The sequence below is a fragment of the Ipomoea triloba genome, chromosome 3 (genome assembly GCF_003576645.1).
Source record: "Ipomoea triloba cultivar NCNSP0323 chromosome 3, ASM357664v1".
In the NCBI taxonomy this organism is placed as follows: Eukaryota; Viridiplantae; Streptophyta; class Magnoliopsida; order Solanales; family Convolvulaceae; genus Ipomoea; species Ipomoea triloba.
The window spans coordinates 9,599,865-9,614,243 of record NC_044918.1 but is presented as its reverse complement, the minus strand read 5'-3'; the positions used below and the strand labels follow the sequence as shown (position 1 = coordinate 9,614,243).

At 32.7% G+C, this 14,379-nt stretch overlaps 1 protein-coding gene across 3 annotated transcripts; it reads right to left on the bottom strand.

Moving 5' to 3' along the window:
* Window positions 1-4,728: 4,728 nt before the first annotated feature.
* On the bottom strand, window positions 4,729-11,378 carry LOC116013668 (programmed cell death protein 2-like). Of its 3 annotated transcripts, none has more exons than XM_031253552.1 (10): window positions 11,153-11,378; window positions 10,004-10,126; window positions 8,933-9,160; window positions 7,092-7,207; window positions 6,926-7,009; window positions 6,706-6,803; window positions 6,297-6,613; window positions 5,882-6,113; window positions 5,289-5,493; window positions 4,729-4,965 (listed from the first exon to the last, which is right to left on the bottom strand). In XM_031253552.1, exons 4-10 carry the CDS (start codon window positions 7,182-7,184, stop codon window positions 4,879-4,881), a joined length of 1,116 nt encoding a protein of 371 aa, XP_031109412.1. In that variant the 5' UTR covers window positions 7,185-7,207; window positions 8,933-9,160; window positions 10,004-10,126; window positions 11,153-11,378; the 3' UTR covers window positions 4,729-4,878. The 3 variants fall into 3 exon arrangements, with proteins under 3 accessions (XP_031109412.1, XP_031109413.1, XP_031109414.1); XM_031253553.1 differs by having other exon boundaries at window positions 8,933-9,155; XM_031253554.1 differs by having other exon boundaries at window positions 8,933-9,152.
* Window positions 11,379-14,379: the final 3,001 nt, after the last annotated feature.

Sequence of the window (14,379 nt, the reverse complement as noted above, 5' to 3'; positions counted from 1 at the left end):
ATAACCCGTGGATGTGTTCTCAAATTGAGGGAAAATGATAGAGAAATTAAAGGGTATACACACATCCGAATTTCGGGGGCTAGACCAAATTCGGACTAGGGTTTCCCAAATTGAGAAACACAGATCTTGATCATTTATATAAAGTTATTCGCTTCTTTGTTGGTTTGTTATTTCAAAAAAAAAACAAAAAAAAAAGATAAAAGAAAATAAATGAAGAATAAAAGTTTGAAGGTTGTAATTACTTGTTTGAAAGTTTGAATTCGACCCTCACTTTATTAGAGTGTTGCTTTAATTTGTTCTTGAGTTGCATTTTTCTCCTTTTGATCTTCTTCGTCTTATCTCTTCTAGGATTTTATAGGGTAGATAATTGTGACATTCTCTCTTTTGTTAATTTTCTATACCCCTTCTTTGTTAGCTTTTAACCCTTAGCCCCGTTATAAGCCAAATAAAAGACCTATTTGATCTCTGCATGCAATTTTAGGTCTATACTAGGAGGAGTATGAAGGGCAAGCATATGAGATGTATTTCTAATGCCAAGTTTTGCATAAACCTAACTTAGTATGTGTGCACACTAGATTTTTCACTACTTGCTAATAATTTTAGTGCTTGGATATTGGCTTGTGAATGGATCTTGTGTGCCAAACTAAAATGATTCTTAAAGCATGTTGTTTTGTGGAAATTTTTTTTGGTGGTATGCTCGGTTGTACAAAGAGGAGTATGAACAACTTCAATTTTTGATTTGCAATTTATTGTTTGTGTTGTTTGTTTGAGGACAAGCAAATGTTTAAGTTTGGTGGAGTTTGATAAGTGTAGTTATGTCCATGTTTCAACCCCATATATAAACCTATTTTGAGTGATAAATACTTTGGTTTTATGCAAAATGTGCCTTAATTCATTTGTTTATATCCTTAGGTGCATAAATTGTTGAATTGAAGACAATGCATGCCTTTCAAGGCATTGTGAATGAATCTCGTGTGAATGGGAGCCAAGGTGAAGCTAAGAGGATGACTAAAATACTTCCAAAGGAGCCCAAGAGTGGCACTGTCAATGGATTAGATCACAAGAACAAAACAAAGAAAAAGTGGAGCAAAAGACCAAAGAGTTGTAATTCCCGCTAAACATGGCGACATCTCGGTAATTTGACCATATCTCAGCCTAAGCATATCCAAATGAGGTGATTCTTGAATCATTGGAAAGAATACTTAAAGGGATACAACTCTTATGAAGACATCAAAGTGTAGATTGAATGGAAAAATGGTCAAAAGATCAAAGCGTTGTAATTCAAGCTAAATATGGCGACACCTCGGTCATTGGACCATATCGTAGCCTAGGAATATCCAAATGAGATGATTCTTGAATCATTAGAAATAAGACTTCAAGAGATACAACTCTTATGAAGATATCAAAGTATATATAGGAAGGGAAAAGGGTCAAAATCCGCCTACAGCTCAAGCCAGCGTTGTAGGAGGATTCTAGACGCGTCGAGAAGAGGCAGAATGGCCCAGTTTTCGCCATTTAAAGGCTCGACGTGTCTATAAGTCCAAGATTTGCAATTTTTACTGCTCGAAATTCTCTATTTTGCCCTCACTCTCCACCCCAACTATATATAACATCATTTCCCTTCGAACCCTAAGTTTGGCTGCGATTTTGGGAAGATAAATGGAGTGAAGAGAGGTGATTCTTCACACTCCAAAGGAGGAAGGAGGGATCCCCACACCTTGGAAAAAGAAGAAGAAACATTGCAAAAGCTTTGAAAGGAAGATTGGAGGATCAAGAGCTCACACCAAGAGAGGAGAAGAGCTTGGAAGCATAATTTGGGAGAATTTCTTCATCTCTTCTTTACTTTAAATTTTATTAAATCTTCCTTTGAATTGATTGTTGTTGAAACTATGATAGCTATGCTTTGCTAAGCTTTTATTTGGGATTTTTGGATTGAAGAGTGTTTATGAACCTATTTGCCTTGTTCTTAATTTCCTTGATGAAATATATATTTGGGTTTTATATCTTGTGTTGCAATTGTGTTCTATCTTGTTGATGCTTGTAATTGGTAGCTTAAATTACTTGTATCTTGATATAATTGTGTCTTGATAGAAGTTATGGCATATATTAGAGCACACACATTTGCACTTGACATTTGCACCTTGGGAGATGACATATTTGTTAAGGGATTTCATTTAGATTGCTTGTTCTTGATTGGTTTCTTATTATGAGTTTGAATTATGGGAGTAATTCTTTCCCTATTTTGAATGCAATCCTCAAGACTTGTTTTAACCCAAATAATTATTTCACTTAATTTGGTACTAGGTGATTAAACACTTTGACCCCAAAAATCTCGCTCTTTACTCTTTTGAATTCCTAAAATTCGTTTGCCTCATTTTATTCATTTTGTTTGCATTTTTTGTAGCTAATTACCCCTTGTTAACGTTAGGAATAGCTTCTCATGAATAGATTAGTAGCTAGTGATTAATACTCCACTTCCCTGAGGATCGATAACCCCGGAATACTCCGGGTATTTGTATGTCGTTTATTTCTACGACCAAATGCCTTTTAAACTGGTACATGGACCTTCTAGCCATGAGGATATTCACACTGTTGCGGGGGTCATTCACAAATCGTTTAGGGATGCATGTTATGAATATGGATTATTAGATGATGATAAGGAGTATATTGATGACATTCCTGACTTGAGTTACTGAGAATCCACGTATGCTTTGCGAAGGTTATTTGCTACGCTGCTCACTTCAAGTTGAATTAGTAGGCCAGAGGTGGAGCGAAATGCCGTTTGAGAATTTCTTACCGAGGATGCACAGTTTCAGTGTCGACGTTTCATGCAGAGTCCAGGTATATCGAGCTCAAATCTATTGATTCGACTTTTCTATTTTCTTATAATTATTTCTAAATAAACTAATTTGTTGATTTGTTTGCTTCTTTTTTAACCTATTAAGAATTGGTGTTATCGAATTTAGATAAGAAATAGTTCACTCTGGTGGAGTTAGAGAAATTGCTATCTTTGTGGGGGAAGAGCCTAAGGGATTTTCAGAAATGCCAATTCCCGACGAAAACAACATGAGTTTGATGGAAAACATGTTGATAGTCAAAGAGTTGGCGTATGACAACGAATTGTTGAAGACAGAACATGAAAAGTGGTAACACAATTGACGGGCGAGCAAAAAAATGTCCACGACTCTGTCATGAATGATATTGATTCCAATATAGGTGGATTATTCTTTGTGTATGGTTATGGAGGAACAGGCAAGACGTTCGTGTGGATAACGTTATCGTCAAAGATAAGGAGCCACAGTGATATTGTTCTAAACGTTGCTTCGGGTGTAATAACATATTTGCTCTTACCGGGAAGCAGGACGACGTATTCCAGATTTGCTAAACCACTCTCTTTGAACGAAGATTCCATGTGTAATATATCGCAAGGTAGTGACCTTGCTGAGCTTATAATAAGGAGAAAATTGATTATATGAGACGAGGCACCGATTACGCACAAACACTATTTTGAAGCTTTAGACAAAACTATGGGGATCTATTAAGATAGATTCTTCCCGTTATTCCAAAAGCAACGAGACTAGTAGTTGTCGGAGCCACTATTAATTCTTCATACCTCTGGACAAATTGCAAGGTATTGAGGCTCACAAAGAACTTGAGACTATAGAGCCTAGCTTCAAAGAAAGATAGACAGACGGTTGATTGGTTTTCAAAATAGATTGCAAACATTGGAGATGGAATTGCAGGGGTTGTATACAACGGTTTGTTTGAGATTGATATTCAGGCACAGTTTTTGTTCGTTTAGATTTTGAGTTAATTTCACTTTTGGTCTTATGACTATTGTGATCTTGTTAATTTTAGTCCAGAGGTTTCAAAACTGTCAATTTAGTATCTTAAATATTCAATTTTTCTCAATTTCGATCCATCCGACCAAATATCCGACGAAAAATAACTGAAAAGACAAATTTACCTTCAAAATTTTAAAATAATAATTGAAAATAATTTTTTTTTTCACTTGATGTCGTTGGCAACCATTTCTCCGGGCTCCATAAATGGTTGCCTACAACAGTAGGTGGAAAAAATTATTTTTAGTTATTTTTAAAAATTTTGAGGGTAAATTTGTCTTTTCGATTAATTTTTGTCAAAAATTTAGCCAGATGGATCGAAATTGAAAAAAATTGAATAGTTAAGGTACTAAATTGACAATTTTGAAACTCATGAATTGAAATCAACGACCCCAATAGTCATAGGACCAAAAGTGAAATTAACTCTAGCTTTTTAATTGAACCAAACCAAACCCATTTGATTTATAAAATATAAGCGGATTCATTCTAATAATAAATCAAAATCAAACCGTTGGATTCGGTTTAGTTCCGACTCAATTGGAAATACCCACCCCAAGGCCCTAATTGACCGGCATGGGAATTCAAAAGTGTGTTAAACTATTTCAAGTTTCGTAAGTAGATGCAAACTATGTGCTCTACTTCTATGTTCAATTTTTACCCTTACAATCTATCATCATTATCATAATGTTTTTACCGATTAAAGTAGACACAAGTTTCAATAAATTGAAAACCAAAGTATCATAAGAAATTTCCCCAACACCCATTGATTTATTCAATTATTAAAACCCTTAAAATCTATCTCACTTTGAGAACCAAACTCTTGTCGTTTAGACCACAAATTACAAGAACGATAGGCTTTCACTTAATCACGTCAGACGGGAGACCCTGCACTCAGAAAAATTATTATGGTTTTCAAATTCTAGTATTGAACTGAAATATCACAAACCAAACTAAAATTTCAAAAGGCTTAGGAGAAATAAAACACAATAGTAAGTAACTATATTGTGATCCGTGTACTGTATATAATGCTTTCTATTCATTCATATTGTACAACAATGGCCTCCTCTACCACTATCCACCCATCTTTGCCACAGTTTTCTTCAGAGGAATAGTTTGAACAACTCTGCAAAGATGACCCCCGAGTAAGGTTATATGAAGAAACAGCACAATAACTGATACAAATATGTTTGGCATGCAATATTAAATGATTGGTCGGTCATTAGCTATAGGAGTATTTCATATTTTAACAGACAAGCTAATATATAAGAACATTAATGTGTTTTACTTTACTATTGTTAAATTTGTTTCTTAATAGCAGTTTAGATTTTTACATTTTTATTTCATAAATTAAAGTATACATATACATTATATAAATATAAAATACATCTTATATCTAGTTTCAAATACATTATATTGTATGAAATATTCATAGATTGAAAAGCTCACCTCGGAACAAGTGTAGATAATTAAAGTCATCCAGTTCCAGTTCTCCAGAGATTGTCTCAGTTGGTTGCTAGTAGCTTCATGTAGAAAATATAGCAGTGGGGGCATCAGCTGCATTTCATAGTGCCTAGATCCACCACACAGCCTGCATATCCCAGGATCACTGTGCTCTGCAGAGGCTAATAGTGTCTTTCCACCATACGAGTATCTAGGTATAATGGGGTAGAAAAGATGAAAGGAAGTGAATATGATGCTTATATTACAAAATAAAGTTCATTGTTAAAAAACACAAAAATCTTATGATTAACACTAAATAAGCAAGGGCAATCAACTTGCTTTCTGTGTTCTCTTGGGCACCTGATAAAATTAGAGAACGGAGATTACTATTGAGTATAAAATTGAAAGCTCGATACTGGCTCAATCCATAGAAAGAATTTTAAATGTATTTAAGACTTCTTTGACACAAGTTCCACAATCAAGTTCAGAGTAAATTGAACTATCAAGAAAGCAACTACTACAGATATATTACTTCAGGCTAGGAAAATGACAAGCGTTTTGATTAGTCTCAAAAGATCCTAGCTTCCCGATGCTATTACCTGAAACATTGCTGAGGGTATGAGTCCATTCGCTTTTTGAATTTAAGGTAAATCCTGTCCGCATTTGGTGCTCTGTCATATTCATAACTCTCTTCTTCCCACATTTCATCTTTTGAATGATCAGAATCAGCATTTTGTTCCTTGATAGAAAGCAGAGTGTCTTTTGAACATGCAGAACTGCTCTCTTTAGAGAATTTCTCCTCTTCAGCATGTATATAGAAACAAGGCAGCACTGCACTTAACAAATCATTCACAATATAACTATTCAAGTTGAATAACATTTAAAAGAAAAGAGACTAACAAATCCAAAGCCAAGTAAAAAGAGGAAGGTGATACACCAAAAAGACATTAGATAAGGCCTTAAACCTTTGAAATTTTATCACTTTTGTTAAAACCTCCACGAATCAGACTCTACCTGGTATTTTTTCATCAATCACTCTAGCTGTGTGACCTAAAGGTGAAGGTTTTGCATCACATTCATGATTGTGAATTTGCTTCTTGGATTGAGAAGCAAGGCTTGCAGCTTCAGAAAATGCCCTACTTAAGTCTTCCAAATCTATATCATCATTGCTTTCATTATCCTCCTCTTCAGTTGAATCAAATGTCCACAAATCCTTTTTCCAGTCATTATTTGTAGTAGAAACAGAAGGTGCAGGTGCATGGGCAGACTCATCATATGGGGGCTTTGATCCTTCACCACTAACAGATTTCTGAACCCGAATAGCTCTCCAGCTATATGGAAAACAGAAATCACAAGTGTAACCAATCACCAGAACAACTATGGCATTTGACTAAATTATGCTGGAATTGAATTCTAAAGAGACCTTACAGGTGAGCTCCCACATTTTGGTGCAACACAACCAAAAATATAAATTACACGTTCTTCAATGCTAGCACTCTTGCTTGAAATAGGAGCATAAACCTGAGAAAACCAAATGAAAGGAGAAATACAAAACAAAAGTTTAACAACCTTCTTTAATAAAATAAAATAAATAAAAAAAGAATGACACAGTTAGTCAACAAAACAGTTATAAATTGTAAAACCTGTGCAAGGAGACAGAGATTGCTTTTACATGCACTGCACTCAAGCAGATGGGACCTTATCATGCTAACTGAAACAGGCCAGTCCTAAAAGAAAAAAGTAATTTATAGATCTAAAGAGAAGATTATAAAACAATAAATCAAAACAAAGACATTCAAATATCCTTACTGGAAGTCCACCAATTTTTGTTGTATAATGATCAGCTACTTCATAGATATCATCAGCCCATGGCCCTGGCATGCCTAAAATAACTTCAACCATCTTTTTATCCTGACCCAACAAAGCTAATGGCAGATACAATTTGAAGTGAGTTGCATTTCAATTGACCAAGTACATAGAATGAGAAAGTTTTGGTCAATGGTGGATAAAGGAATAAGGGTAAACTTCTAAACAATGTTTAAAAAGAGGCGGGCCTCAAAGTGAGGCGTAAGGGAAAGGTACTGAGACGTACACCTCTTAGGCTGAAGTAGAGGCGTACGCCTTTCATGCGCCTCAACACGTGTTTGAGGCGTAGCAGGCAAAGCCCATAAATTTAAATGATTTAAACCTAACTTATTTGTTTAAAACCTAGACCCAATCTAGCCCAGCCCTAATTAGAGTAGAATTAGAAGGAAAAAATATGATCTGGGAAGACGGCAACCTCCAGGCGACGACGACCTCCCAGCTCTGACAGGCGATGGCGAACTACCAAGTACACCTTTATCTCTTTTCGTCATTTTTTTTATTGTTTATCTTTTCTTCTCTTCCCTCATCGTAATCTCCTTTGGGTATTAGTGTGTGTGTGTGTGTGTGTGTGTGTGTGTGTGTGTGTATATATATATGTATATTGTGGCTTCATATATCTAAACATGGTGAATCATTGGAAGAAAAGAACTACTCCCAGTGCTCCAGGAGATCTTATGGTGTTATGAAGAATGTTTATAGGTTATTAATATATTTTTTATAAAAGTTGAGGCTTACGCCTCAATGTACCTCGAGACTTACGCCTCTCCTCAGCATTACAAAACGCCTCGAGGAACGCCTCCGCCTTTTAAAACCTTGCTTCTAAATAATTCAAAACATAGGAAAGTTGAAGTTTTGGTCAATGGTGGATAAAGTGAGTTGCATTTCTATTGTCTGGTTTATTGTATCAGATTGGCTTTGACCTAGAAGCTACTGCTCTGCCTCTATAGGATTTGCCATTGCCTATAGTTCATGACTATGATGGAGCTAAGTATGCAGTACAGGGCAAATTCGAAAGAGCTGTTTTTAGGTATATTCGCATCCTGGGACAAAAATTAACTAAAAATATTCTTTCTATTACATCAATGTATTTAATAAAAAAAAAAACAAATAATTTCATGTTCTCTTCGTATTTCACTAAAAAGAGGTCAAAAGATTTCCATAAATTCAATTCATACAATACCAATTGCCAACAGAGAAAGAAAAAATATATGCATATACACACTCACTCTAGCTACCAACTATGTGAACTACAAATGAAAAGAATCACAAAATCAAAATTTTAACATCAATATTTAACGTTTATACTATATCATTATCCTAAGTCGATCAATATGCAATCTACAGAACAGTAGATTCATGCGTCAATATATAACTTCAGAAAAACCGAGACAACAAATTGAAGATAATAACCTGATTTAATACGCTTAGATTTCAACAACGGCGATGGGATGTTGAAAAGGCTTAGCGAAGGGTTTTTCTTTCGAATGCAGCGTGGGTGTAACTAGGGGTGTGCATTCGGTTAATCATGTTTTAACCCAACCGAATCAACAGAATTTTTAAACCCGTTAACTAAACCGAAATTTCTGTTACCGAATTAACTGAACCGAACATTTAAGTGCTGATACAGAAAACATCAAACATAAATATTCGAGTATTTATCTACTACTCTACTGGCTACTTGAAACAAAACTGAGAAAAACAACGAATTTCACACAACAAAATAAATTCACAGGATAGTCTTATTGTCTTAATACTATTGAAATAAATAAATAAATAAAACAAACCTGGCCAATGGAGGAGACGGAGTGCGACGGAGAACACTGGTGCGGTGGAGGACTGGTCGGAGGAGACTAGAGCGGCGGCAGAACTGCAGTCGGCTGGAACTACTGGAGCGATGGCACAGAACTGCAGTCGGCTGGAACTACTGGAGCGATGGCACAGAACTGCAGACGGCTGGAACTTCACTCTGAACTAGGGATGGAGCAGATCGGCAGTCGGCTGGAACTACTAAACTAGGGGTACAATTAGCTTGATTTTAGATTTTATTTTAGTTTTAGGATTTAGGAAATTTTATATGTATCTAAAAACATATAAGTTTTTATATCCATGATGTATGTGTGTTTTTTCTTTTAAATTTTATTTATACACTAGTTTTACACGCGCGTTGCGCGAATAGATAATGCCCAATGTTTATTTTTAAATAAGTACTTTAAAGTATAGCAACAACTAAGAAACTCCATTCAACCATTTACAAGTAAATATAGATTTGCAATAATCTTCATTTAATTCAATCTGTAACTTCAACTTCATCTTAATATTAAAATTTGTTCACCCTACCGGAATACATTAATGAAATCTTTATATTGAATCTCAATAAATTGCATTTGCAATCAGTAGCCAATATGCTTAACTTTCACAACATTCCAGTTATTGAATTATTCATACAAACCCTCTTCATGACAATTATGACGTAACTTATGGGGCTATAAATATGCAAAACCTTTAACCTCAAAAACCAGTGTAATTCTTGGCAGATTGATATGGAATAAACAAAACAGAAATAACAAATGAACTACTCCTACAATAGAAAAATACAACATCAAAGTTATCCAGTGAACAGTATACTTCAATATAATTTACCTAAGCACAGTATAAATTACTGCAATTTCCCAGAAGTTCAGATGCACATTGAAACACAAACTTCTTCTAAATTAAATAATAAAATTAAAGAATTCATGAGATCCAGAACCATTTGTTCATCAATAAATCTGAAATCTTCACTATATTGATCATGCAACCGAAAAATTTCTCTAGATCTTAAGTGAATTGGAGTGTAAGATTGATTAGAGGTTTACCTGGAACAGATAATGTAACCGGATTGGCAAATCAGATCAGAGGAAAACGCTGCGAACAGGAAAGGAGAAATGGCAGCTACCCGGTAAACCTTAACACAGTAAACTATAACTGACGATCGAATCCTATAATCAAAGAGAAACACAAAACACATCAATATTTACAAAGAATAGAAAAAGATATGTCTTTACTTCAAATATACACAATGAGCATTTAATTATATAGCATTCTAGAGTAAGAGAAATGGAAAAAATACAGTCTTTCTTCTGTCTTTTTTTTTTTTACATTAATGGAAAAAAAGTTGGAAGTGCACAAGTAAATATGCCATTGTAGTGAAACAAAGTTGACAACTTTGTATAACAGCATTAATATTCATCGAAATTTCCACTTATGTGAACAGAAACTTGGGAAATAAAAATGAATTGCAGAAAATCTTCAAAACACCAAGTGCAGTAGAAAAATATATTAAACCAAAGAAAAATATAAAAAATATAAAAAATAAAAAGAGAGAGATTTATCACAGAATCGGATATAAAGGAAATTTCTTTTTTTTCGTTCCAGAAGATGAACAAATCCTAGGCAGATTCCATGTACTTTTGATCTTTTGACAACATCTGCCATGCAGTTGGCTCTGTTAGTCCAGCCCTTGGCTCTTCCGCATCCATCTGGCCAATTCAAGTAATCCTTTCCTCCACCCAAAAATAAACCTTTCTCACATACATACAGATTTCCCCCTTCACTTTGGAACTAAGAATCATTAATTTACCTACCAGTTACAACTAAAGCCTCAAGCAGTGACTTAATTATTGACAGAAATAACAATTTGCTTTGCACGACTGCAGTAACTATTCTGACAAACCAATTCATTTTCAGAATTTGTTTATGATATCTTCTAGTTAAGACAACAAACATAAAGAATTTACACACACAAGGAAAAGGATAGTGGAGCCAGTCAGGAGGCAAAGATTTAGATGCAGATAAAAACACAGGAAGAATGAAATTTTGGTAGCATGGAAAAATCAAAATCAAAATCCTTAACGAGAATAAATCAAAAACAGACAAAAACTCACAACTCACTCACATACTCAAATTGAAGACAAATTAGTGAAAAATAAACAAACGGACTTGGGGATAAGATTTGAACTAAAAACCTGTTTCGATAAGCTGATTTCCGATAGAGCAGCTAAACAGGGAGCGAAATTCAATTGTAATAGCTTCGGTTAATTTCAAAATCAACAATTGTCCTCCAATCGTTTCCGAAGCGTCTCACCAGCGCTCCGCCGTCTCGCGCCGTTTGATGGACTGGGAAGCTCGAGCACAGGGAGCGGATATTTCTAAATAAACCCTATTAACAACGCAAAAACAATTAACGGAAAACTAAAGTTATCAACGGATATTTCTTCTCAAAAAATAAGGTGGGATATTTAAAGAAGAAAATAATATAATAGATAGTAAAGTAGGAAAACTAAAATCTTCAAAAAAAAAAAAGTAGGAAAACTAAAGAAAAATATTAAAATTAAACTAATTTGAACCATTTATTTTATCAAATAATTTTACGGACATTTTTAACTTGTTTTGGTCATGTGATTTCTAATAGAGCGCTAAACAAAAAGCGGATTTCAATTGTAATAGTTTCAGTTAATTTCAAAATCAACAACTGTCCCCCAAGCGTCTCACCAGCGCTTCGCCGTCTCGCACCGTACGAAACTAAAACTATTAGCCGAAAAAATTTACAAGCTGAGATATTTAAGTGAGAAAATAATATAATAGATGGTAAAATAGGAAAATACTAAAATTAAAATAATTTAAAATATTCATTTCATCAAATAATTTGACGGACATTTTTTATTTCTCAAATCTTCCCCAAGTAGTTAATATAATTTGAAGGTAATGAATCTTAACATTGTAGAAAATAAAGACAATACAACCAATGAAATTATATCTCTTTTTTAATTTTTTGATAATGAATAATTTTTATTGTAGAAAATAAAGACATATAACTAATTTATATTTTTTTATAATGAATATTTTTTATTGTAGAAAATAAAGACAATATAATTAATGAAATTATACCTCTTTTTAAATTTTTTGATAATAATGAATAATCTTTTTTTTTGAATAAAGGCATTGTAAATATCGAATTCTAAATTAAAGAAATGCATATGTATTATTTTTTGTTGTAGTTACTAATTTATTTAATTTAATAGGTGTAATAGAGTGAGGTACTCACTTTACAATAGTATTCTCTAACATATTCGCAGTATATGTTTAACAATTATGCCAATTCTGATTGGGATGAGGTTCGAACATAAGACATTTCTTACCGAAATTAATGGATAAGTTAAAAGTTAACGGAATATTCCGTTACTAAAGTTTATATTAACGGAATGTAGGATTATTAAAGGGAATAAAATAATATAATAGATGGTAAAGAAGGAAAATCATAAAAAAAATGTTGTGTAATTATTTACTTATAAAACGAATGGTTCATATTATTTTGATTTTAGTAATCTTTTATGATTTTCCTTCTTTACCCTCTATTATATTATTTTCTTCCCGTAAATAACCTCACATTCCGTTAACTTTTAACTTTAGTAACGGAATATTCCGTTAACTTTTAACTTACCCATTAATAATTTCTATAAGAAACGCATATGCATTAATTTTTGTTGTAGTTACTAATTTATTTAATTTAATAAGTGTAACTGAGTGAGTTACTCACTTTTCAATAATATTCTCTAACATATTCGTAGTATATGTTTAACAATTATGCTAACTCTGATTGGGATGAGGTCCGAACCTAGGACCTTTTTTAAATAAATTAATGGAAAGTTAAGGGATTATTCCGTTACTAAAGTTTATACTAATGGAATGTAGGGCTATTGAAGGGAATAAAATAATATATAGAGGGTAAAGAAGGAAAATCATAAAAAATTACTAAAATCAAAATAATATGAACCATTCGTTTAAGTAAATAATTACCACCAACATTTTTTTCTTCCCGTTAGAGCCATAACTTTTTTGGCTCTTATTAAGATTGTAGATAACTTTATTGGCTCTTATTAAGATTGTAGATGTGGGTGTGTTTGGAAAGTAGGAAAATGACTTTTGGAAAATGTTTTATGGAAAATGAGTCATTTTCCGAAAAATGAGTTCATTTTCGGTGTTTGGATGTATTCTGGAAAACTATCTGTGTGTGTTTGGTTCATTTTCCGGAAAATGAGTAGAAATGTATAATTATATATTTTATTATTTTATTTAAAATATAAAAATATATAAACTAATAATATTTATTAGAAATAATTTATTTTTTTTACAAAAAAACATCGCACGAAGCCATTTTCCGTTTCTGGAAAATGACTTCCGGATTTTTTGTCCGGAAGTCATTTTCCTGAAAAATGAGCTCATTTTCCGTGGTCAACGGAAAATGTTTTCCGTTGACCACATTTCCCGGATGTTACCAAACACCAAAAGTCCGGAAAATGATTTCCGGAAATCATTTTCCGGGTTACCAAACACACCCGTAGATTACTAGTATTTTCGCCTGTGCGTTGTACGGAATGAATGTTTTATAATATTTTAAGAATATTTGGATCGATATACAATTACGTAAATTATAACATCGAATATTATATAGCACATGAAATTGGTTGGATCGATTATGTCTCCTAATGTTTTCCTTGCTTGAGTTAGAGCAAATAATTGTCCAATTACCCGTGCGATGCATTGATAAATTTTTTTATTATATATTTAGAAAATAAAAATAAAGATGAAATTATTAAAATTCTAATATTGAACATGTACATTTATTTGATTATAATATTAGTGCAAAAGTATTACTCAATTAATTGAATAATATATGATTTGCTTATCTACAATTATCTTAAAAATATCGACATGTAACACGACTTATGTAATTATATTATTACTAAAATAAATATGAGAAAATGAGAAATAATTTAATTATAATTATTATAAAAATAAATTCAACAACCAATGTTTAGCTTAATTACCATAATAATTATTATGCAATCATTATTAGTCAATTACACTAATATATGTGCAATTATACTTTTATACCTTAAGTATATTCATTTTTACCATATCGCATTTAATTTTTTCTTCCTCTGCCATATTCGAATGAATTAATTGTAATTATTATAAAAACTAACAATCCATGTTTAATTAATTTTTTTTAGTTTAAATAATTTAAAGTTTTCAAAAGGAAAGTGTAATTATTTTTTTTTAAATTTTTAAATAATTTTCAGTCAATTAGTAATATCATTTTCTTTTCCAATTTGTCAAATTTCTATTTCCTTTTCCATTAATATTTTTTTTATATTTTCAATCAATTAGTAATTTCAATTCATAATTTATG